The sequence below is a fragment of the Sceloporus occidentalis genome, unplaced genomic scaffold (genome assembly GCF_023333645.1).
Source record: "Sceloporus occidentalis isolate IW3139 unplaced genomic scaffold, rSceOcc1.0.p SCAF_3, whole genome shotgun sequence".
NCBI lineage: Eukaryota > Metazoa > Chordata > Lepidosauria > Squamata > Phrynosomatidae > Sceloporus > Sceloporus occidentalis.
Window position 1 is genome coordinate 184,066,034 of NW_028316983.1, and position 25,467 is coordinate 184,091,500.

Here is a 25,467-nt window from a genome sequence, read left to right on the forward strand (position 1 = left end):
CCCTGAAAGGGTGGGCTGGAGCCACCCGTTTTTACTCCTGACAGAGGCTGCACCAACCAAACGTGGCCTGAAAGTGAATTCTTTTTAGTACGCACGGCGGGCACAATGAGTACGTCAATGGTGCACACTTGCACAGTGATGATGTACGTGCGGTACCATGATGTTTAGACACTGCACTGCGTTTGCATAATCATGGCAGCCCCAATGTGGACGGGGCCGTACCATGATGGTGCCACCACCGTGCGGTAGGGTTTGGGAGCATGAGATCGCTCCACAATTCCGAGTCCTAAAATCGGCCCCAGACTGCCGTTTTCCAGCAGTCTGTACCAGGCCTATGTTCCCAACTCCTCCTGTCAGCAAGTGAAGCTATGACAATCTGAAGCACACCCCTATTGCAATTCTTTGTCATACCCTGGCTTGCTGGCGGGTGGGGTAGGAAATGTCATCCTCCTTGTGGTCCAATCAGCAGCTGAACAAACCTCCTTTGTTCAATTCACCTGCAGGCTGTTAAGGTAGATTGATGGGATGGGCTACTGGGCTAAGAGGTATAAATACATAACTAAGTAGCCAATGTAGAATATTGGCAAACAATGCTACAATCATGTTTTCCAACCTTGGTTTTAATTCACACCACAAAAGTAATCCAATCACATTGCACAGGTCAGAATCACAGCAGAAAGTTTAGCCCTTCCCTCTGTAGCCACAATCCCAAAGACAATCACTCCCCCCTACTTCCCACCATCAAGCATTAATGTCACCAGAAAATGTCTCATTGGAAGTGTCATTGTGGATGTGTATGTATTGCAACAACCTGTTCTTTTATACTTTGGATTTAAGATATACAGTATATATTTTTAAAAAACAAGTATGTTGTTAAACAAATGGTTATTGGTATGTCTGATTTGTCATACATTCTTCTTCAGTAGAGACGCCTGAGAGTAATTTTGCAACAGACATGTTGGAGACATTCTGTTTGGCTGGCCTTAAAAGTGCCCCAGTGAAGATTTCAGATTCAAAAGAATTTGGCTTAATAAATGTATTTTTATGCATCCGGAGGGTTTCGCTCTCTTTGATTCCAATAAGCTAGAGTGGACATTATATTCAAACACTCCCTTTCTCTTTTTTGGCTAAAGTGGTTATCAAATTTCTTTACAGTGGTACCCCGGGATACGAATGCGCCGCCTTACGAAATTTCCGGGTTACGAAAAAAATCCATGTAATTAAATGTTTCCGGGTTACGAAGGTTATTCCGGGTTACGAAGAAAATTTTTGGTGCTTTTCGGCGCGATTTCACACGAAATCGCGGCTTTCGCTATTAGCGCCTATGGGCTTTTCGGCTAGCGAAAGTTTCCGGGTTACGAAAGCGGCGGCGGAACGAATTACTTTCGTAACCCGGGGTACCACTGTATTTTGGTTTATTTAAGACATTGATGAGGAATCTCTCTCAGTTCAAGGACACCAAGCCCTCACAGCAAACCTTCCCAGGGTCTCCATGAATGGGACTTGATAGTCATTAATTAAAGTTGCTTTGATTTCAGTGGATCTACTCTAAGGAGGATTAACACTGCATTTTGCCTATTGCCATTCTGCAGTATTAAACTACATGCTATACACGTGGCTCATGGTCTGAGCAGAAAGGTTTCTCCCGTCTCTCCATTTCACACTGAGGCATGCTATGTTTACTAACCTCATGAGTGTCTATTCATTCCTTAGACTCAATACAGAAATAATGAAATACGTGGACAAATGAAAAAAGATAATTAAAAATTAAAAATAAATTAAAGAATGAAAGTCATCACTTTAACTGAAATCTGTTCTCTCCCTTCTCATTTTACCCTTTGAATCCAGACATGTATCCCTAAATTACATGACAGCCAGCATGGTGTAACAGTTTCAGTGTCGGACTAGGACTCTGGCAGACCAGGGTCTGAATCCTCATTTAGCCATGGAAACCCACTGGATGGCCTTGGGCAAGTCACATTCACTCAGCAAACCACCGCTGAATAAATCTTGCTAAGAAAACCTTAAGATAGGATTGCTATAAATCAGAGTTGACTTGAAGGCATGTAACAACCTGTAAATTTACAACTTGTAATGCGCATTGGCAAAAGTATCAAAACAGATGTAATATGTTAGAGAGAGCATGGGCCAATTGTTTTAATATGTAGCTAGGACCACCAATGGAAGGCTATAACAGCTTGTATATTCAAACGTGGCTAAGAATGTGCTTTTTAGTGGCAGCTAAAAATCTTGCTTCCCTTGAGGCTTCCCTCTTTCACTCTGAAAATAACCCACCAACACACAAACAAGGATTATGCCTTTCATGCATTTCCCTGGGGACAGGTGAGTGTGACTGGGATTCAAAAAATACGCTAGAGCAGTTGCAGTTTGTACTTACTGACTTGCAGAAGGAATATTAGTTATGAATTTTAAAGCAAGAATATAGCAAAAGACTTCAACTGCTAATAAGAAAATTTTTTTTAGTTATTTTACAGTGTTAAAATTATTTATGAGGGAAAAAACCCACACAATATAACATAGACAGCATATTAAGCAGGCGATGTTCAATCACTTAGCAAAGGTATGTAAATAAAGAAGAACACATAAAGGGCTTGAAATTTAGAGGATGGGAGTCAATAAATGTGCCTTTCCAGTGGGAGCATTTATTTTAGTTCTTCATGTGTTGCTCTAGTTTTATGAGCACTGGTGCTATAGAGCCTCTATTCATGTGTGGGTTTTGGAAAAGGTAGGTTTTTTGGATTACAGCTCCCAGAATCCCACAGGCATTATAGCTATTGACCGTATTGGTTTAGGAATTTAATGATTTAAAAGTAACTTTCCCAAGCCCAATCCTTATGAAAGATGTTTTCATTTGGTCCTTTGGCTGCCTCATATAATTGTTTGTAGCCTAGGTCTCTGGGAGGAAGGGCAGGATATAAATCAAACAAATAGAATATGACTAAACAACTAGAAATCAGTCCTATAAAAATGATGTGTTTTTGTTTGACCTAAGAAATTAAATGTCTATTGACAAGTATTACACTGGGAAAAAAAGTTTGTTCCCAGATGGATAGCTTCTAGCATCACAGTTCAAAAGGCTATGACTCCACTCTTTCTTCCGTAATGGTTTTTTTTTTTAAAGAAAAAGGACAGAAGAAAGAGTGGGAAAACTCCCTAGAATTACAAACAGAACATCTAAAATCTCCTGTAAAATCCCATCGAAGAAGCAGGGTTTTTACATGATAAAAGACTCTTCTGAAAAGATTCCAAGATTTTTCAGGATTTCAGGATGGAACTGATTATTAGCAATTCTTTGAGCTATATATTCAACAATAATTTTCTATGGCATAACACAAGACGCATTCTTAGCTTTAAAAACTGGCAACATTTATTGAAATTATGAAGAAGTTTACTTGGGCTGGATTCAAACCAACTTTTTCACAGCAAGTTTTTTTTAATAGATTGTAGACTACAGTAAGAGGCCACTTATGATTTTTGCACAATAGCTGTAGCAACATTTGAATAAAAATGGAAATATTGGGTAAACTTGAATTCTCCATTTTCAAATCAGTTTCTTTCCATGTTTTTAGCAGCAATTATCTCTTTCTTTCAAACAGGGCAACTGCTATTGTATTGCCATGGTTTCTACTGGGATTAAATTTGAATTGTGGTTAAGAAGTTTGCACCTTTTTGCTTAGGTCACCCTTCCTTCCTCCCATTCCTAAACAATTTATCAGTCTCAGAATGATTAAATATAAATTGAACATTGTTTAATGAGAAATTAGAATTATGTCTGCCCATTACAGTACAATACTGTATTATATAAAGTACAGTTTCATACAATATATCTTACAAGTGTGACTTACTTGCGCTGGATCCACATCATTCAGCATAACTATTGATGTGCAGTGATAGTCTAGAACCAATCTCCAGAAATCTTTGACAGTATTTGGTAAGGGATGTTGCGTAACTATAAAAGCTGAAGGCTGTTTATAACTCTGTAAAACAAGGGGAAGAATAATTCAGTTATTCTGCAAACATAAATGTGCTCCTGCAACAGGGTGTTTATATGCACAATTAGGGTTAGGGTTTGGATAGAGCAGACCTTTAGAGTCGCTCTGGCATCATGACATTTAGACATAGGAGTGAAGGTGCACACTTTCTGGGAAGAAGCATAAAAATCCAGCTCCTTTTTAGTCTGGCTTTTCTCTCCGTAGCACAGCTTGGGAGCAATTTCCGGCTGGTTTTGTGGCATGCGTCATCTAAATGCCCTGCCTCGAAGCTGGCCGGAAACCTGCTTACTTTGACCATAGTAGGATTTTAGCCATCCTAACAAAATGTCTACTGCAATACCCAGACAGTATGGTATTCATAAATGATGGAGGTACTGAATGGCTTTAGAGCAGCATGGAAGGGAAACATTGTACATGGAACATGCTCAGGCATGCTTATGAGTAGAATTTACTAGGATATAACTGGAAACAATCTTATAAAGTGATTAATAAATCAAATAAAAATAAAAATCAAATAAATAAATAAATAAATAAATAAATAAATAAATGTTTTCAAGCAGGGTAATCCCCATCTTGTTGCTGTACAAGGAGGAGCACTTGAGCTTTCCCATATACTCACCCTCTAAGTAGTAAACATATAAGAATAATAGATTTAATAGATGTAATAACCATTTGCTACTTTTTTATGACATCCAAAATCTACTGCCCAAGGCAGTTAGCTTACTGAGCCTAATATAGTTATGCTTGTTAGCTGGCCATGCCTAGTGTTGTGCCCCTCCCCCCCCCCCATTTTTTAAAACCAAAGGCCCTAGGTTTCAATGGGAGCCATTTTCACTGTTTAGGAGACTCCCTGGGCTCTTTTTGGTTTATGAGAGGTCCTTTTTCAAGCAGGAACTAACCAAGAATGCAGATTCTGATTTTCTTCATGGTTGAAAAAGAGTATCTATTAGGATTAAATCAGTCCAGGAGAACTGTTGAAACCTTTCAAAATTGCCCCCTCATCCACTAGGATGCATGAAAGGAGCATTTTTAGTTAACCTTCCCCATTTAAAAACATTTTTGAGAAGTGTTCTGGGGTGCCCCAGGGCCTGGATGTATCCCCTAGAGTGAACTTTCCCCACTGCTATACACCGAAACCTATACACTGAAAGAGTGCGACTGATATGAGAGGCAGTAAGTGGATGGGACACAGGTGTGGTGAGGGAGGAATGAACCTCGTCAGAACTCTTTGATTGTATCATACAGATAAAATTTGAGAACACTGCAGTGCAAAGGCTAATGCCATCATGACATAGTTGCAAGAGTATGCACAGGCAGTTTCTAAATCAACTGTGGCTGCAAAACAAGTCCCAGTGCAGCAACACCAACAGCTATTCCCACAGTGTATCTGACAAATCTGATGCTACTACCCACTAATCATGAAGTTGCTCTCTGATAATGCCCCATGTCACCAATCAAAGAGTGGCACCCATCAATGGGCACCTACCACAATTAAACCACCCAGTCTGGAGATAAACTTTCCACAACCCTTTATTACTACCAGGATAATGCTTAGAAAAAAGGATTGCTTTTACAGAAGATTGTTTAAAATGTCTTCACTCTTTTTCCAAAGTCTGCTTTCTTGGCATATGTGTATGTATGTGTGACAGCCTTAATTACTATTGCTCTAAAATGTCAGAGATACTCTACAATCTCTAGAGAGTGTAAAACATGTTTAAGTATCCTAGTGAAACCCTATTAGTGCTATTAAAACTTCCATTGCTGCATTTAATGGGGGCAGGGGAGGAGAAGAATCCTTTAGGAAATGTTCATTCAGTCAGAAATAAAGAGAGTGACAGAGGTAATGGCTGCTGTACTATCTATGCCAACAGGCAACTGTTTTTCCCCTATTAATTGCTATGAAAATTAGAAGGAGAGAAAACTAAAATACTGCTGTAAAGCTTATTATGCTGATTAGCTGCCTTAGTGATGTAATGGGTAACTCTTGTTCTATTTAGGCATTAATACTCAAAGCTTTAGATAAGAGACATGCAAGCAGTTTTCATTTGTTATAATGCCTTTACCGTTGACTAGCCCTCTCAATGAAGCTTTTCGGCCTTAACAGTTATATAATACAAGTCAGATCTTAATGTGTTTTGAGAGTTTAAAGATTTGGGGCTAAATCCAATTGTTAGCCTGAACCAGAGGACTCATTAAATCAATGGGACTTATGTAAGTGTTGACTTCACAAGTCTTATTCTTTTGGTGGGTCAGTGGATAACAACTGGATGCTGCTCGCAGGGTTTTTGTTTTTGGCAGGGTAAGGGTGGGTTATTTTTCAGACTGTAATTTGAAAGATTTCAGCTTCCTTGTGTTGACTCTACAGCTTGATTAACAGTAACATTCCTCCCTAACTATTAATCTTAGGACAAGAGCTTACATCCATTAGTGCAGCATTGATATAATTACTGCTTTCTCCATCTATTGTGATGAGGAAAGGCAGGCATCTGTCTGGAGGAAGCACATCCATACACCGGTTCTTCTCATGGTTCCGTGGTAAAAGTGCTATGCTGCAATCCTCCACACGTAAAGTTGGAGTCACCATGTTAAGAGTCTACAAAATTAAAATAAAATCAAAGTTAAAATTGTATGAAAGAGAGACTTGCACAGGTAGCCGAGATCAATACGTTTCTGCTAGTGAACTTCAAAATCTGAAATTTTGCATAGCAGCATGGGCTCCCAGAGAGAGAGAGAGAGAGAAGGAAGGAAGGAAGGAAAGAAGGCGATAGTATAGTGAGGGCTGGCTCTGTGGTGTCTTGAGAGGGTTTCTGGTACACCATACAGACAATCAGTGAGTATTTGGATTGAATCACAGAGCTACGTCTAGGTGCTGGATGGAAGCCATTGTGCTACCAAATCAGCCACTTGCATAAAGAAATATATTCAGTGCTGGAAAAAGTGAAATGATCTCTAAAACTATTTTGGCCAGTATATTCCACACAGGAGTTCAGAGACTGGACAGTTCTTTTTGCAAAATGAATTCATTTGTTACCTTGTTACAAAAGAATCCAAAGGTTGCTACTGTTAACACACACACACACACAAACACACACACACACACAGAGAGAGAGAGAGAGAGAGAGGCGGGCAGGCGGGCGGGCGGGCGGGCGGATATTTTACTTTTTTTACTTATGCATTAAATTGCTCATTGTATTACTCATTCCTCCCCCCTTTTACAAAATTTCATCAATAAAGTAGGAAAATGACCTAAAACTAACAAAAAATCCTCTCAATATGCTGCACAGCATTTTACCTACCAATGGGCCCGAACAAACAGGCCAAAATAAAGCTGCTTCAGGTCACTTTGGAGGTATGCTGTTTATTTTTTTATTAATATTTTTGAAATTTTACAAAACAAATTTTAGTATTCTTTCCATACATACATGTCCTTTTGCATCTTATTCATGTTTTTTTTTTTTAAACTAAATATCCCCTCAGTGCACCCCTTCCCCCTGGAGCCATTCCCTTCTTTATACTCCATCCAAAATGTTAATTCCTCCTGTGGAGGCAATTTCCCATCTTCTTTTCTTAGTACATCTCCAATAATTTTTTTCCATATTTCATCAAAATCATTTCTTTTCCATAATCCTTTTTTTACTTTCAATTTGCATGTTAATTTGTCATTAATTGCTAACTTCCAAACTTCTTTATACCAATCCTCCAATTTCACATTTATTTTTGTTTTCCAATTTCTTGCTATGATTAATCTCGCAGCAGTAAACAAATTTGTTTCAAGGTTTTTTTCTTCTTTCCATTCTACTTCATTGTATATTGATAACAATACTATATTTGGTTTTCTATCTATCTTTACATTCATAATAATTTCTATCTCTAATATTACTATTTCCCAAAATTTTTGTACATATTCACATTGCCACCACATATGTATATATGATCCTACTTCCTGACAGCCTCTCCAACAATATTTTGAATTATCTTTGTTTATATTATGTAATCCCACTGGTGTCAAATACCATTTCCAAATCAATTTATAATAATTTTCCTTAATTCACACCAATAAATTTTTCAAATGTCTTTGTTCCCAAATTTTATTCCATTCATTATCACAAATTTTACATCCTAATTCATCTTCCCATATTTCTTTTAAAATAATTTGGTTTAATTTTTTCCTCTTATTTTCCATTAATATTTTATACATTTTACTAGTTGTACCTTTCATATTTTCATTTTCCTCCATTTCTTTTCCTTTCTGGATTATTTGTTGAAATTGTGTATATTTTTCCCTTTCTATATTTTTTTTCTTCCAATTTTTAAACCATTGTTCTATTAACATAAAATGTAACCAGGACATATTTTTCTTTTATATTTTCTATTTTTAACTCCATCCAATTTTCTATTTTATCTATTTTCCTTTCCTTTAATTCCTTATCTGATAAATCTCTTAGGTATGCTGTTTAAATGACACATGCATCTTAAGAGGCCAGAAGCTGTGCCAAAGCTGCGCTTCAGTCCTTAGAGTGTGACTTTGGTGCAGCCTGTCTGTTCAGGCCCTATAAATAACAATAATGAATAAACATTGTTATATTAAAGTAGCAGGGATGTTACTAGTCATCCTTTTTTGTGCAAAAGAAACATAATAAAAGAAAGATTCAGATTGCCTATTAAACACACACACGAGCGACATAAAGCTTCCTGAGGGCAAACAGACATTTTCCAATATTGATTGTTTATAAAGAACATGTCCCTTGTCCATCACTTACTCTAAACTCTTCTTTGATTTGGCTTGAATTGGTTTGAGGATCCAGTTTATTCATTTCATAATATACAGACCTAACTTGAGAAGCTGGAACAGAGGTATCTCCACATAGGCAGGCTTCCAATATTGCATCATGTATGAATACATACTGTTCCTGAAGAAGCAAAGAAATACAAGCTCAACAGGAGTATGTTAACAGCATTGGGGAAATGACAGCCTTTAAATGAAGTATCCTATGATTTTGTTTAAAAGAGTTCCAAATGTTACTTTCAGCATTGTGCATAGCTTTTGAAACCTATTCATTATCATGGCACTGTACTTTGGTATTGCACTACTATTGTAATCATGTATCAGGGTTGCTGTAACCTTACCATTTTCCCCTTGTCTTCTGGCATGCATTGTCATCAACACATAAATCATACCCAGCTCTATTTTACTTTTTACATCTCAATTACAGTCAATTTCTGGAGTTTGGGCTAAATCCCATATTAGTTCCAACTGGAGCAGCTGCACTGAAATGAAAAGGGTTGCTAATGTAAGTCCTATTGATTGCAATGGATCTCTGCTAGATGGGCTAATATTGGATTTCACCTTTAATTGCCTGGTTTTGTGCTTGAAAAGTTACAGAATGCCTTTTCCTACAAGAAGACATCTACATAAGAAATCTGGCATCTCAAGGAGAAGACTAGACCAGAATCCTCTCTAATAATGCCAATTTTTCTGTGTGAAGGAAAGTTTCTGTACTGAGCATTCAGTAATCTCAGCCTGCATTTGCAGTCAAAAGTAGTAGAGCTGAGACACAGGCTTACAACCACTGTCAGATCCAGGTTTATGCCTGCAAGACAAATAAACTAAAGCTAAACCCAGACCAGACAGGTGTCAATATGTAATATATAACATGCAATAGCCAAAGGTAGAGGGGCCATTTGCTCCAGAAGGAATCACATTCTCCTTGAAGGTCAGGTGTGCAGTCTGGGTTTTTCACCTTGCCAATCCAAATGACATTTTATTTCCCCTTAGCCCCTACTGTGTCTACTCCATGCGTTCTGTTGTGCCATGCCTACGTCTGAAACATTTGCCTTCTACTGAGAAACCTTTTTTCATCTCCTTGAAATTCCTACTTTCAAAAGTGCTGTGAAACTCTTCCTGAGCCAACTTCAGTTTACCTGCCACTCCTACCATCATCTCATAATCTCCTTGCTTGATGCTTCCTACCCATTTTTCATTCTTTCATCTCTCTCTTCTTCTTTCATAACAGTCTAATTAATTAATGAGATTTATGTCCTTTCTCTCTTTCAATGAACTTCAAGGTTCTGCTCTTCTCTATTTTATTCTGAAAACAACTGCATGATAGGTCAAGGATGAGAAAGAGAGACCAGCCCAAGGTCACCCACTGAGTTTCTTCAGAGCTCAGTGAGGGTTAGCTCTCTCAGGACCCAAAACACTAACTACCACATCACACTGGCTCTCTCCCTCTGAATGGAATAACCTCTATGTGATGCACACAGATGGTGCTGAGGATTATCATAAGGTAGGGGCAAAGCTTATAAAACATAAAATAATTTAAATTCCACCCTTTAATAGCATAAACGTGCATTTTTATTACAATTAATGTGAAAATTTGAACAGAAGACTAGAGTACCTCAGTTTGCACCATATTAACTCTTCGAGAACGAAGTTCTCTGACGCAGTTGTATATATCTACAACACCTTCTCTTTCTGCCATGTCTAGCATAATGTCTATGACAATGAAACATCCTGTTCGGCCAGCCCCAGCACTGTAAAGATAAAAACTCTGGTTAGATAATCAAAAAATGAGTAGTTGGATCAGAAAGCAGATCAGTGGATGAATCATAAAGCATATTAGGAAGCATGTACATTTTACAACATAGTTAACAAATGCTACATATGCCTGCACTAAACATCACTGTGTAGACTACCATTGTGCCTGATTTATGATGATCATGAAATGATCATGATAAAAAAAAAAAGAAAGAAAGAAAGAAAGAAAGAAAGAAAGAAAATGATCTGAGGAAGCAGACTTAAGTCTATGAAAGCTTATGCTACCAAGTTTGATCTTGTTCTCATTTAGTCCCAAAGGTACTACAAGATCCCTTTGTATACTGATTGAGACCAACACGGCTATGCCTTTGAAGAAAATGACAGACTGTGTAATGTTAACCACCTAGCCTGTTTAATTCAAGAGATAAAATCTAAGGAAGTCAGCAGACCTTTTTCATTACACTAACCTGCAGTGTACAACTAGTGGGCCAGCATTAGGTGGGCTTTTGGATTTGACTTGCCGAACAAATCCTAGAAGTCCTGTTGCATGGTAAGGCACGCCATGATCTGGCCAACCTGTGAAGTGGAACTGTCTGATTTCTCGTATTTCGTGGGCACCTCTCTGTATTGTACAAAAAGGCAAGAGAAAAGTAGCAGTAAGCATTTTAAAACAAGACTGAAGCAGACCTAAATCAACACAGTCCTCTTTAAAATATAATAACTATTTGAAGTTTCCCTTCTGTCTTCAATTTCTTTTGCCACAGAAAAGGAGGAAGGCAATATTTTAACTAGGAAAATGTGGCCTTACCATTAGGGGGCAGTGGAATACTACCCACAAAGATGTTTCAGAAATGGGTTAATTTAAAGATGTGGTAACTTTAAGAATGACATTAACTAGAACCATTCTGAGAAACTGCATCTTTAAACACTCACCTTTTCTACTGCAAATGTTCGAATCACATATTCTGCCAGGAGCTCCGTTTCTATTAGGGTAACTTTAATGTCTTTATATATCTCTGTGTCATCTGGCCAGTATTTACAGCACTTGACCTTTCAGAAATTAAAAAAAAAAAGGTACATATCTTTCAATTTGAAGCATTCCTGAAAACCTTTGCAGCAATATGTGATATACAGCCTAACTGCAGATGAAACAGTCGTGCTGCCTATACAAGGAAATGGGCCATTAGTTTTAAAGAACATGAACCATTTTCAGATAACGTTTCTGAGAGTTAGAGATGAGAATTTTTTTTTTGTTCAGTGCAAAATGAAAAAAGAAGAAGGATGAATCACATTAGGCCATTCATTGCTAAGTTAAAATAATCATTCATTTCCTGACTACTCCCTGCCCCAACTTCATGGAGTATCCAGAGGGAAAAAGGAAAAAAAGAAGAAAAAAAAAGAAAAGATCCTACAGCAGTGGATAATTTGTATTTCATACTTTCCAGCGCACAAACACAAGTTCTTTCTCATGGAAGGAAGAAAACAATGTTTCTATGGGGTGAAACAGACCGTTTTGAAGGAGGGCTTCTGGCCGCCCCTTTGAGCACCGGATCAGGACTGTGGCAACTGCACGGTATTTTCCTGGCTCAAAAAGAAGTGGCAGAAAGCCGCTCCTTTTTGCGTCGGGAAAAAGGCACCTTTGCTGCTGTGGTTTTTCCCGTTTTGGCAGTGCGTGGCGTCTAAATGCATGCTGCCTCAACAATGCCATTGCTTGGGGCAGCTTCATGGCATGTTCCTGGCATCTTGGGGCCATGCGTCATGTGTACACCATACTCCCAAGCTGCTGGGAAGCCGTCTCTTTTTGCCAGTCTGTACCATCAGTGAGATAAAATAAATATTCAGAAACCCTTGTTAAAAAAATTAAAATAAAGGGGGAATACTTATTTAGGTAAAACATTATACAGAATATGTGAAATTAAGCACAGGAGATCTGAATGGCAAGATTCTGTTTTTGAAGCTGAAACTAAAACCCAGAAAGAATGGATAGCCCATTAGTCCCTTACTTACATCCATACCAAGAAGAGCCAAAGAACACTTAGTCCTTTCCTTTAAACTTCAAAGAACTTTCCCTCCAACTCTTGCTTTTTTCCTCACCACTCGCCTTTTGAAAGCTTGATATCATGATTTCAATATGAGAACTCTTTACATATTTTTTAAAATTTACATTTGTATTAATAACCCAATAAAGCTATACATATCATACAAATCTCAAAAAGAAACCATATTTGCTGATCTTACATTAAATAAATCAGTATACTTCATACAGTCAGCTCGCCCTAACCATAGGCTTGCCTCCGTGGATTTGAGCATCCGTGGATGGCAAGCCCCACTGGCTGTAATGGTGCCGCAAATATGCAGCTGTGGCTCCACTATTAAAAACCATGGGACTTAAGGTCATGTGGCTTTTGGCATCCATGTGTGTGTGGAGGTCCAGAATGGAACCACTTTGCATACTAAGGTGTGTGCGTGCGTGCGCGCGAGACAGTTATTTTCCTAATTTATATGGAAATGACTAATAACCAATGACCTAAACAATATAATAATCTAGTTCCTAATCTATTCTAGATTGAGGTTTAAACATATCATAGTTAACCCCTTCATTACTTTACTGTATCTGCTACATCTACCTTATTACTACAAATACACACACATATACACACTCTGCTAATTTATTCTTTTTCTTCTAACAGCATACTGCAGTATTTAATAGTGAAAGATGACATAATTAATTTCCGCCATTTCTTCTCCCATAACAGTATTACATAGTTCCAATCTTCTTTGTATTTTTCCAACAATTTATTATCCAACATAATTGTTAATTTGTCCATTTCAGCCATCTCATACATTTTTAAAGGCTATTCTTCTTCCAATAACATTTTTGGATTTTTCCATTTCTTTCCAAACGCTATACAGATTTAAATTTAAATGTGTTTTATAAAAACTGTAGTGCTCCATCATGTAGAAGACCCACTGACTCAACAGGTGGCTCTCTAACTTGTCCCACTACCAATGGATGAGCAAAGGTGTTTGCAGCATGAAATCACCCTGCAAGAGACAGGGCTCTTTAGTACTGTATTCCAATTCAGTTTTCTCTTCGCATTCAATGCAAGTGTCTTATGTTCCAGAGATAAAATGAGGTATAGGGTACACAAGTTGTTCATATGTATACCCCAACCCCCTTGCAAATGATTTTTCACTATCTGAGTGCTGTCATATTAGTAGAGGTGAAGGAAAGGTGGATCTAATGAAATTCCATTCACAGGCACTCAGGCTGTATTTGTTATCACAGCATGGAAAAGTTACTTTTTTTGGATGACAGTTCCCAGAATGCCCGAGAATTAGGAATGGCTGAAAGTGCCCTGTATTTTGTAGGGGTGTGTGTGTGTAAAGCATACAATCACATCTCTGTTCAGAGGCACCTTGGGGGACCTGTAATTTTTTGTGTGTGCTTGCTGCATCATATTCAGTATTATCTTCAAATGGCCGGATGAATACATCTGAACACCAGATGCAAAATACTGAAAACATTAATATGCGCAATGAAGGCTTTGGGCTTTTTGGTGTTGTTTTTTTTGTCTCTGTCTGGCATTTCATTACCAGTTCTTTACCAGTTCCAGAAACTCCTTCTGGAAAATCTCAAAAAGCTCTACAGTCAGGGAAATAAAAACCATAAGAAACACATTTGGAAGCTCATTGTTTATCAGTCTGTCTGTTCTGCTTGATAATCCTGACCAACGGCATTGTTCAGATTTCCGACTTAAAGGTTCATAGAGCTTTGTCTCCACTGTCAAGTTGCTATTTGCAACAGCAATTTCTCCACAATGGAGAATATATATTTCCTGTGCATTGTTCAGGAGAAATAGAACTTCCCATTATCCCCCAATGGAGGCAAACCACCAAAGCTGGGTTTGTGACCACCCCCAACTTCCTTTTGCTTGTTGTTTCCTCTCTCCTGTAGGTAGAGTCTGATCCGCACCAGGTCCATACGAAAAAGGAAACAGCTGCAGCACAAGGCCTAAATCAAGTTTCTAACTTTAGCACAATTCCTTTTGAGATGGGCACTTGCCATGTTCCACTGTGCTCAGTTTAGCTGGCTAAACAATTTAATTCAATTGCTTGGCTCAAAAAAGAAACATACAACAGTGCAGTCTAGACACTCTGGCTTACTAATATGTTCCTTTTTAAAAAGCCATTTCTCTACCCTCTCTGCAGACTTCTGGTGTGCAAAGACATAATGTTTTTTTGGCTTCATACTGTGGGATTTGTCAGTATGTATTGCCAGGATATCCAGCGTCTGGCTTGCGGAAGATAAGTAAGAGAAAAGCTGGAGGTAACAATAACCCCTTCCTTCTACATGGGGATGTCAGCTTGTTTTCAGAAGAAACATCAGCTTGCTTGTAACTTATACACTACTCTCCTTACATCAGGTTAATTTATTTCTGAAAAACAAAACATGCAGGGTTTATTAACTAGAAAATAGCCATCATTGTGATGGGCAAGGCGTGTGTTCAGCAAGGGCTTGTATATTTCAAGGATCAAGTAATACTTCTTTGTGCTCTGCATGCAAAAACATGCCACAGCTCAACAGTGCTTGGAAAAATTACCTTTTTACATTATGAATCAGGCTGGACCTACACAAGGGGTGCACCCCATTTTCACTGTCTCGTATCCGTGCCTTGGTTTGACCCTTTTACTGCCACAACACCTGTTTTAATCCAAACTAAAACTAATTTGGAAAGCCACACAGAACCCCCATTACATAGCCACAGCAGTGCAAGAGGGTGTTTCTATGGTGTGCACATTGCTATATTGGCTTATGCCTGGTTACATGGACCCAGCAGCTGTGGCTTTTTCTAAAAATTCATGTAATACATGCACATATTTGCTTAAACAAATAAATTTTGTTTTCCCTTCATTCTGATTGCCCACTTGTACTTCTACAAGCTGAACCCTGTAGAGAAGAGGGATTGTGAAATGCCAACCTGTGAATGTGAGCATACAAACAACAGCAAAAAGAACAACAGAAAAGGCAACACTGCCTTTTCCAGATGCCTAATCAAACAAGGAAGCCATCCTTCTGCGGAGGGACCCAGGTGACCACCCATCAACCTGGCCCCACCTTCCCTTGATCCTGATCCCAATTCAGGGGTCAAATCACACATTTTAAAAACCTGGTTCTTCCCAGAAAGTGTGTCCAGAGGAGGGTGACCACAATGGTGAAGGGTTTGGAAACCATGCCTTATGAGGAGATACTTAGGGAGCTGGGTATGTTTAGCCTGGAGAAGATATGGCAGTCGTGTTGCCATTAGGGACAATGGGACTTCAGGTAAGCCTCTGTTGTCCCCAATGGTGGCGTGGTGACCTGCACGCACCACCACTGAGAACAATTGGGGCTTGCCATCTGCGGCTTCTTGAATTGGCAGAAGACAAGTCCATGGATACCAAGGTCTCACTGTACTTAATAGTAGGCATCCAGTTGTGGAACTCCATTAGAGAACTGTGAAAATCTGAGCCCCAAAACACCTTCTCACAGCTTTCTGGGGGAGCCAGAGATAATTACTTGTCAGTTTTTAAATGATTTGTAAAATATATGCATGTATATTATTATTATTATTATTATTAACCTTTATTTATGAAGCGCTGTAAATTTACACAGCGCTGTACATGCAATTTTTTTAGTTAGACGGTTCCCTGCCCTCAGGCTTACAATCTAAAAAGACATGACACAGAAGGAGAAGGGAGTGGTGACGGGAAAGGGTAAGAGGTCCAGCAGTTCCTCTCAACCTCCGAGGCCTGGACCAAGGCAGATGGACAGGAGGGAGGGCTTGGCTTCAAAATGGAAGGTTAATCATTATCCAGGGAAAATACATACTCACAAGTAGGATAATACATATACAGTACATAGCAATACAGGAAATGGATCAATAAACAGTCAACAACAGAACATCAGATAGTAAGCGACAATTATGCGATGTCTGGGAAGGCTTCTCTGAACAGGATGGTTTTCAACTCTGTTTTGAAGCTGGTTAAAGAAGTGATGACTCTTGCTTGTGGAGGAAGAAGGTTCCAGGAGTGAGGGGCAGCAAGTGAAAAGGGGCGAATCCGGGATGGGGCAGAGGAAATCCTGGGCTGAGACAGGAACCCTTGACTACCAGAACGGAGGGCCCGAGTGGGAAGGTGAGGAGAAAGAAGGTCTGATAAGTAAGGAGGGGCCAGTCCATGGAGGGCTTTGAATGTCGACAGCAGGAGCTTATACTGAATGCGGAAAGGGAGAGGGAGCCACTGAAGGGATGCCAACACAGGAGAGATGTGGTCAGAGCGGCGGGTATGAAGTTATTGGTAATTTCCCTGAGACAGAGCAGACTACAGTCTAAATAAATGAAGTGTACCAGATATGTAAGGTTAGCTTACAGGTGATGTGCAGTATGTGTATATAATAAATATTTTCAATTTCACACTTCTGGATTTTCGAGAGTTTTACAAAACGTTGCCAGATGAATTCATGTATCATCCACCTCCCATTTCAATTTTTGAGCCTACTGACTACACTGTTATCAGTAGAAAAGGTACTGTATAATGGGTGATTCCAGGAACCTTCTGAGAGAAGAATGGGGAAGTTTACACAGCAGTAATACAGATTGGAACTGAGGAACATTTGGGTGAAGGAGCTTGTTGCTGAGGATATCTGAATTCTGGGCTGTAATTCTTTGCATTGGACTGTAACTCTCATGATCCCCAGCTGCTGGGGATGGCTTCTGCAGATGGTTGTACTAAATGGTTTCAGGCAGGCCTTGAGGGGGAAAAGTGATGAGAAAGAAACTATTTAAATACAGAGGACATCCATTATTCCCTATACTTGTTCTGAGTGAAGGCAGACATCCTTAAAGCAACTGTGTTATACAATAGTAAAAGCAAATACATTGGTAGATTAGGACCCTAAGCCTGATTGTTCTGAAGCCATAAAGTTCACTTTGGAGGGTCTGTGCTGCTGCCCATACTACTCTTCAAGGTGTGGTTTCCTTGATACCCCCAAGCTGTATATTAAAATGCAAGAAAATATAATATGAGAAGACTGGGCTCATCCACTTTACAAATAAAATGGATTATTGTTAGTATCTCTTCTGAAAGGATGCCTTGCATATATCTATTCTCACTCTCTACATCATACATACAAACTACTTTTCCACTTGTAAAACACAATGATGATTCCCAAACACATACCCATATGCAATAAAAGTAAATTGAGAGGTGGCCATCATGTACCTTGCAGTAGTTAGCAATCAGGAGCAGTACAGTAATTCATGCTTCTTTATTGCTGAAAGTAATACTTATATATGAACTGGCAGCTATTTTAATCTTGTAGCTGCACCATGCATTTAAAATTGCATACAGGTTATCTATAGAAGACTTGATATTGATAGTGCATATGAGGTCACTGGCTGGGCAGTTTTACTCATGCTAATTTTAATGCTGAATTAAACTTGTACTGGGAATTATGGAACAGTCACACAGAACCCCATATAGCATTTCTTGGAAACGGGACTGAATATCCAACAGGCATCTCAGTCACACACAAAACTAGTGAGAAACCCAGACCAATTTATCTAATATGGCCATAACCACAGGTTGCACAAGGCAAGCAAGGCAAATTCATCTTGTTGTCATGCCTCTGAGCTATATTAACGGATTACTTGTGTATATCCAATTTCTAGAATGGCACTAATGAACCCTCTGGGCACTGGTGTATTGGAAGCAGACAAGATTGCAAACTGCAGAGGAGACAGGAGTAGAAAGCTGGTTCCATTCTTGGATTTGAACATATATTTCAGCCATCCTTCTATTATACATTTTATATTCCTAAAACCCACCACTGTTAAAAAACATACACTAGGGCTTCTTTTGCTGTCCCTCCCCTTGAGAGATACCTGTGCCATCTTCTGGAGATGACATATTGGTAAATAACTCAAATGTTTTAAGGGTGTCTAGCTTTGACACAATACAATTTTAGGGAATAATGAGTGTCCTCATTTTATATTTAAATAGTTAAACAACTTCTTAGGAAGAGATGGTAACAACATCATAGATTATTTATTTACAATTGGCACCTCACTTATCTTCCTAAAAGTATACTAGGACAAAGGCACAAACAAATTTTAATCAAATAACAGATGTCTGCACCAGCTTTATTAAATGGATATCCTGCATTTTTACCAAAAAGAGAAATCAAGGCATAACATAACCTTATAAAATACACATCAAAGAAAATTCTTGATTAAGTCAGCTGAAAACACAATTAAAAACAAAGCAATAAATAAACAGTTTCTGCCTAGTTAAGTGCATCTCCCCCTTTCAGCAACAAACCAGAACAAATGCCAAATGTCTTTCTCAGCAAAAACAAAACTTGGTTAACTGGGTCTACTCTATTCTACCATACTGTTGACTTCCAAGAAAAGTTTGTAGCTCTTTTGTGTTGGGCTAAAAGTTCCTCATGCTGAAGCCTTTTGTACAAGGAAAGAAAAAGAACACCACCCAGCAGAAGTCATTTGTGTAGTGTATAGTACTTTTTTAATTTCAGAATTATCTTCAATGGCTTGATGCTGATTCTAGATGTGGCTGAGTGGTACAAAAGAATGTATCACAAACAATGTACCTGGATATACAGAAACCATTGAGTTCTGTAGTAACTAAATATGTATGATTATATTTTCATACTGAGACAAGGTAATTGGACTGCGACATGTACAGATCAGGTCAAGGACAGATGCCCATTGCATTTAAGGGTGGGACACCCCATGTTATGAAAAAAAAATCCAAATGAAGTTGGGATTGACATAGGCACGGTATATACTGTCCAAAAAGGGCAGCCTGCTGGGCGCCTATTTTTCCACTGGAGGGAAGCCTCAGCCGCCAAATGGCGCGACTTCCCCCGGTGGAAAAAGAACCCACAAAAAGCACGTTTTTTCTGCAGCGGTGGTGGCGTAACAAGTGTGCCACTGGCGCACTTGTTCCGTAAGTGCTGCCCAGCGCCATGCAGATGCTGCGCTGCACTTATGTAACAATAGCGATGCCCATGTAAACAAGGCGCTGCCATCATTACACCCTAGTCATGTGCGAGGATTGCGGGGCATGTGGTCTCTCTGCATCCCCAGGCAACCCTCGCACATGACGAGGGCATCGCAAAGCCCGGTATGTACCGGGCCATAATTATGCTGCTAAAGCTCATGGACATGCACACTGGTTAACTGTCATTGTGTGTCCCACTGTCAGTACAGCTGATGGTTTCCTCTTTAGTTTTGTCATAAAGCTTACTGAGGCTGTATTTATAGGCCTCATTCCCACTACGATATAAATCACAGCAGGATTCGAGGTATATGACCCTAGTTTCCATTTGAAATCAATCCTGATCCTTATCAGATTGATTTCAAAGGGAAAAAAGCGGGCAAACCCAAAAACCCTGAGGTTTCCAGACACCACTTCCAAAGTGGTGTTTTTTGGGATGAATCGTTTTATTGTAAAATAAATCAATTCATCCCAGTGGAAACCACTGGCGGATTCACATCTGCTGCCGGTAACAGGGAAATGGCAGGGGAAGCTGCAATGGCCCCTGCCATCTCCCTGTCACCAGCCTTCCCTCCCTCCCTCCCCCTCCTCCTTCTCCTCTCCCTTCCTCCTCCGGCCTGCCTGCTTACCTGGGTGCTGGGGCCCGGCAGTGGCCCTCTTCTCCTCATCCATGCCGTTTTCCATTGCCCAGCCCCTTTCTCCTTCTTTGTCCCGGCAGGCCTACAGTAGGAGGAGGCCGTGGCGGAAGGAGAGAGGCAGCACGCCTCGAGGATGGGGTGCACGCACGCGTGTGTGCCTCTGTCCTCCCAGCCTGCCTCCAGACCCCCCAAAGGAGGGGGAGAGAGGCAGTCTGGGAGGACGGAGGCACACACATCCTCCATCTTCTGGGCCTGCTGCTTCTCTCCTTCTGCTCTGCCCTCCTTCTAAGTTAGGCCTGTGGGACAGAGGAGGAGGAGAGAGCCAGGCAGCGGGGAACAGTCTGGATGGAGGAGGAGAGGCCCGCCGCCACTGCCGAGCTCCGCACCAGCAACCAGGTAAGCAAGTAGGCTGGCTGGCGGAGGGAGGGAGGGAGGGAAGGAGGACAGGGCTGTTGCCGGGCCTCCGCTTCTTCCCCAAGGTAGGAAAGAATGGCTGCTTGTCTTCTCCAATGGAAATAATAAGCGTACCAAGGAAAAACCCCTATTCCAAACAGGCCCCTCTTTCATAGTGTGAATGGGGGGAGGGGCTTTTGGAATTGGGGTTTTCCCCATGGCAGACCCGGGATCGAATGCGGGTCATGCCACCAGTGGGAATGAGGCCATAACTATGATGGGATACTATGTTGGGTGCTCTTGAAATAAGTTCCAACAGCCAAAGATGGTTGTCATTAGTAAGTGTGCTATAAAGATCTGTTGGGATGCCTCTTCTCAAGAACACTGATATTTCCCTTGCAAACAAGAATCATGAATACAAAGATTGGTAGATCTTCTAATTGCCAGTTACAACCATTCTTGAAGTTCAGAATGAAGAAGTCCAGAATTATGCACTAAAGAAAAACCACTTGTGATGAATCCCATCATGTATACTGATAAAGTATGTAATACTGTACTTTAAATATAATATTTAAATGAAAAATGTTCCTTTTATTTTGCCAGAAAAAGGAAATAGTTTTTCAAAGCACTTTAGGTTTGATCCATCTTCCACTGAAACCTTCAGCAAAGCTTGCAACATGTATCAGAACAGCACCCTTTTGAAGAATACGGCAGCTAGCAAACTGCAGGCACTAAACAAAGAAAAAGTAGTGATGGTGATGCTGATAGTGTGGCCAAACAGTGTCAGTCTACAGTTTAAGGCTCCCCTCAACTATTCAGCCTGAAGCAACATATTGGGCTCTTCTAGTCTAGCAATTTGTTACAAATTGTGTTGCCCCATTTTGAATTGCTTCCCAGTACTTCTTGTCCCTTTTTGCCAACTCCTCATCCAAGTACATCCCGAGTCCCTTCACAGCTTTCTTTTCTTCCTTGAATGCAATCTATGATCATGCTGTCAGCAGGATGGGATTCTATTTCTGCAAAGTGCAAGGAAAATGTACAGATGGTAGGAGGGGAGAGAGAATGGGAGGTAGCCATTAGCTGGTCCTCATAGGGTAAGAACCTTGGAAAAGGAGGGAGCTTTATAGTATCTCAGATCATTGGTCAATCAAGCTCAGAGCTGTCTACACTGACTGTACCAGCTTCATAAAAAGGAATTTTCCTTAGGACACATATTCTCTTCATGCCTTTTCTAACCTCCTTTATTATCATTTGAGATGGGAAGATAGCTTTGGCACCACATGTAGTTTGGCTCTAATACTGGACCAATTTTATTTCCTCTCTATGTCAGCAATTCATGGAGATACATTAGAATATTCCCAAGTTTTAGTGTATGATCTACTCAAACGCTTCAAGCCAATTTGGCAGACACTAATTTCTTAACACTGTCAGTATTTAAGATCTAAGGAAAATGTTCACCTCTTTGTATATGTGGTAATTCCCAGATAAGTTATTTGGATACTTTTAATCAGTTTGGTAGGGCTTATGGAACTTTATGGATTTCAATATGCACAGCATCACTTACTTGTAGAAAAGAGCATGTTAAAAGAAGGGAAACCAGTCAGACTTCATGTGACAAAGGGTTCATGTGACAAAGGACCATGTTCTGCACCTGTTTTATGCTGCCTTGTTCTGTGAGGAAAGCACTGTAGATCTGGGGACATCTTTATTAAATGATTACAAAAGAGTCTGTCTAGCGTCCTGTGGAATAACAGCCAATTATTTTCCCCAAGGATGCCTTTCCTGCTATGCATGATGGAATAAAGCCAACTTGTTATTTCTTGTCATATGTTTGAAAATAAGAAATCTGATTTGACTGGTAAGACATATGATCCTATTTACTGATGTGCCAGATTAAAGATGATTTTAAACTGATGAATTTTATAAAGCTTCCTCTTTTTAGCAATCTATCACATCTGTCATCATTTCTACTGGGAAACTATGGTTGTTTACATTTAAAAAAGAGGTCAGCACTCAGATAAATGACTTTAAGAATACCATGGATTATACTTGTGGTTCTTTTCTTTTTCAGAATTAAATTTTTGTTTAAAAGTTTTATTGTTAAATTATTGTACTAGTCTCAGTTTTCATATAACAAAGTGATATGGCTGGGGCGGATGGGTGGAGAAGAGAGACTACACATATAGCCTGAGTTTTGTTTATTTTTCTTGCAGTCTCCAGTGCAAATTTTATTTTTAATACAGTAGTTTAGATTCACAGTGCAATCCTATACATATCTTTAAGAGGCTTCATTCTACACTCATCCCTCATTATGCACAGACTTGCCATTCGCGGTTTTGATCATTCGCAGATTGCAAATCCTCCCTCCCTCCCTCTTCCCCTCTGGTGCTGGGGTTGCCGGGGCCTGTAATCCATGCCGGCCATATGGGAACTCGCTTTCCCAAGAGCATTCCAGGCCTGGCATATGCATTCCCCATCCTGTCCCCCTCCGCTGCAGCCAATGGGCGCATGATACATCAATTGGCTGGGGCGGAGGGGGCAGGGCATGCGCACAATGAGCCCTGAGTTCTGCTGTGAAAGCAAGTCCCCATGCAGACGGTATGGATTACAGGCCACGGCGGCCCTGGCACTGGGGGGGTGGGGAAGTAAGAGGGAAGGAGAGAAAGGCAGGAATGGAAGGAAGGAGGGAGGGAGGGAAGGACGGACGCAAGGAAGGATAGGAGGAGTCTTATTGTCCCCAATGGCGGTCCACCATTGGGGACAATGGGACTTGAGTATTTGCGAAATTTCAGATTCGCGGGGGGAGGGAGCAAGAACGTATCACCCGCGAATCTGGAGGGAACACTGTATTTAATAGGCTTAATTTCAGGTAAATATCTAGGATTGCAGTCTTGCAGTGTAATCCTATGCAGGTCTACTCAGAAGTAAGACTAAATAAATCCAGTGAGACTTATTCACTGGCAAGTACACTTGATTGCAGTCTAAAAGCATTTTGCCTCTCTGGCAGTGAGATGGTTGCAAGAAAAATCTATAAGCTGCACACGTTTTAAGACAGGCATGCATTTCACCTCTTTGGTCTGTCTTTAAGAACTACAGTATATATGCCAGTGCAACCCAAGAGAGGGATAAAATTATTGGTTCTTCTGTTACTGAACATACTGGCCCTGAATCAGAAATAGTTACGTTTAATTGCTGCTTTCAACATGATAATGTGAAGTTAACAGTTGTGTACAAAGGGTGTAGATTTAATCAAGATATTCATTCCCATGATGCCGCCAGACAGAAAAATAGTATGTCTGGAGTAAAGCCTGTAAGAAAGACTGGGGTTGGTGAAAATTTCAAACACTGTAAAGTTTGGAATCACCAGTTTAAAGACAAATGCAGTAACGGTAGTTGTTAATTTTTATTACTTGTTAGTAACATACCGTGTTCTTAATACATTACTGTCAAAATTATTGTTTAAGTTTCATTTCCAAGGACAAAAATCTTATCCCATGTATTATTTCTGGAATAATGAGTAAATCTAAATGGCTTATCATGTTAAATAAAAGACAAAAAATGGCTTGCCTCTATTAAAAACTTTAAAGTGGGTCCTTCCCATCTATGGGAGTTTGGTTGTGACTTCTTGACAGATGAGAGCTCAAGCCCATATCAGTCTATGGATGGCAACGTGAACCTGCCTGCTTCAGCATGTTTATGGGGGCACCCTGCAACTGGCTAATATGGGGATGGGGAGATCCAATCTGTGGATGGCTAGCTCACAGATACAGTGGGCTAACTGTAATAAGTAACAAGGTTATGTTTAATGTGTTACTTCCAGGCTCTTTCAAACTTGTCCTCCTTTTTGAGTTTGGGATGAAATGAGGCAAAACAAAGATGGCATAGCAAGCACAGAGCAGGAAGATCAGAGTCTTGAATTTGCTCAAAGCCAGCCTAATTTCTGGTTTATTTCTGAATATGGTCGATAGGTGTCATGAGTTTCCTTGTATTTGGGTATAGTTAGGCAGTTGGTCTTCCCATAGTTTCCTCCTTTGGCTAGGCAGTGGCACACAGACCAGAACTCTGTCCCCATAATCTTCAAGATGCCAGCCTTCCTTATACCTAGCCATAGATATTCTATCAAAAATCCACATATGGTCGAGTAGTATGTGTGTGTGTCAAACAGAAAAAAAAAAGGAGTCTGTGAAAAGTTTTCCAAGAATTTGAAATCATACCACATCACATCATACTACTTTTCAAAGAATTTTTCATGGCAACTCAGTAATGGCTACTATAAATTACAAAACAATCACTGTTTGCATTTTTTTAATTTTAGAAACATTCTAATGAGGTCTTCACAATGCTGGCTAAATATGCTTAGAAATCATTAGTGTAAACTACTACAGCAAAACACCCCTGGGGGATTTCTGGCAATTTCTGTCACAGGACCTACGGCAGATGGATCAGTGTAACAGCAAAAGAATACGAGGAGTGAGGTGTGGGGGTTGTTTGTTTCTCCTTCTCCTTTTTTGTCTTTTCACATAAACAGCATAAATGCAAGCAACTCAGTAACGTGCGACTAGATAAAGAGCTAAATCTCCCTCAGGTAGGTTCATTAAAGCAGGAAAACAATCAAAACACATTTTGCTGCCATTTAAATACCAGGTGCACAGTGGCCTACAAGTGCCAGGAAAACTGACAAGGGTCCCTTGCTGGAACGCAAGAGAGCTTAAAGGATGCAGGGTTTTTGACAAGGCTGCCTCAGATAATGACAGGTACTGGCAGATGTATCCAGGCCCTGCTAGAGGCGAATGAAGGGACTGAATCATCTGTAGCAGGTGCCTGT

At 40.0% G+C, this 25,467-nt stretch overlaps 1 protein-coding gene across 12 annotated transcripts in view; it reads right to left on the minus strand.

The window, feature by feature from the left end:
* PTPRM (protein tyrosine phosphatase receptor type M) overlaps nt 1-25,467 on the minus strand; it is a 625,500-nt gene that overhangs the window by 16,964 nt on the left and 583,069 nt on the right. For all 12 annotated transcript variants that reach the window (XM_089517070.1, XM_089517069.1, XM_089517061.1 and 9 more), the window contains 6 exons: nt 11,485-11,601; nt 11,019-11,173; nt 10,412-10,547; nt 8,774-8,923; nt 6,433-6,606; nt 3,867-3,998 (listed from right to left, as the gene is read on the minus strand). In XM_089517070.1, the coding sequence (XP_089373196.1) occupies nt 3,867-3,998; nt 6,433-6,606; nt 8,774-8,923; nt 10,412-10,547; nt 11,019-11,173; nt 11,485-11,601 (864 nt within the window). The remainder of the gene's footprint in view (nt 1-3,866; nt 3,999-6,432; nt 6,607-8,773; nt 8,924-10,411; nt 10,548-11,018; nt 11,174-11,484; nt 11,602-25,467) is intronic.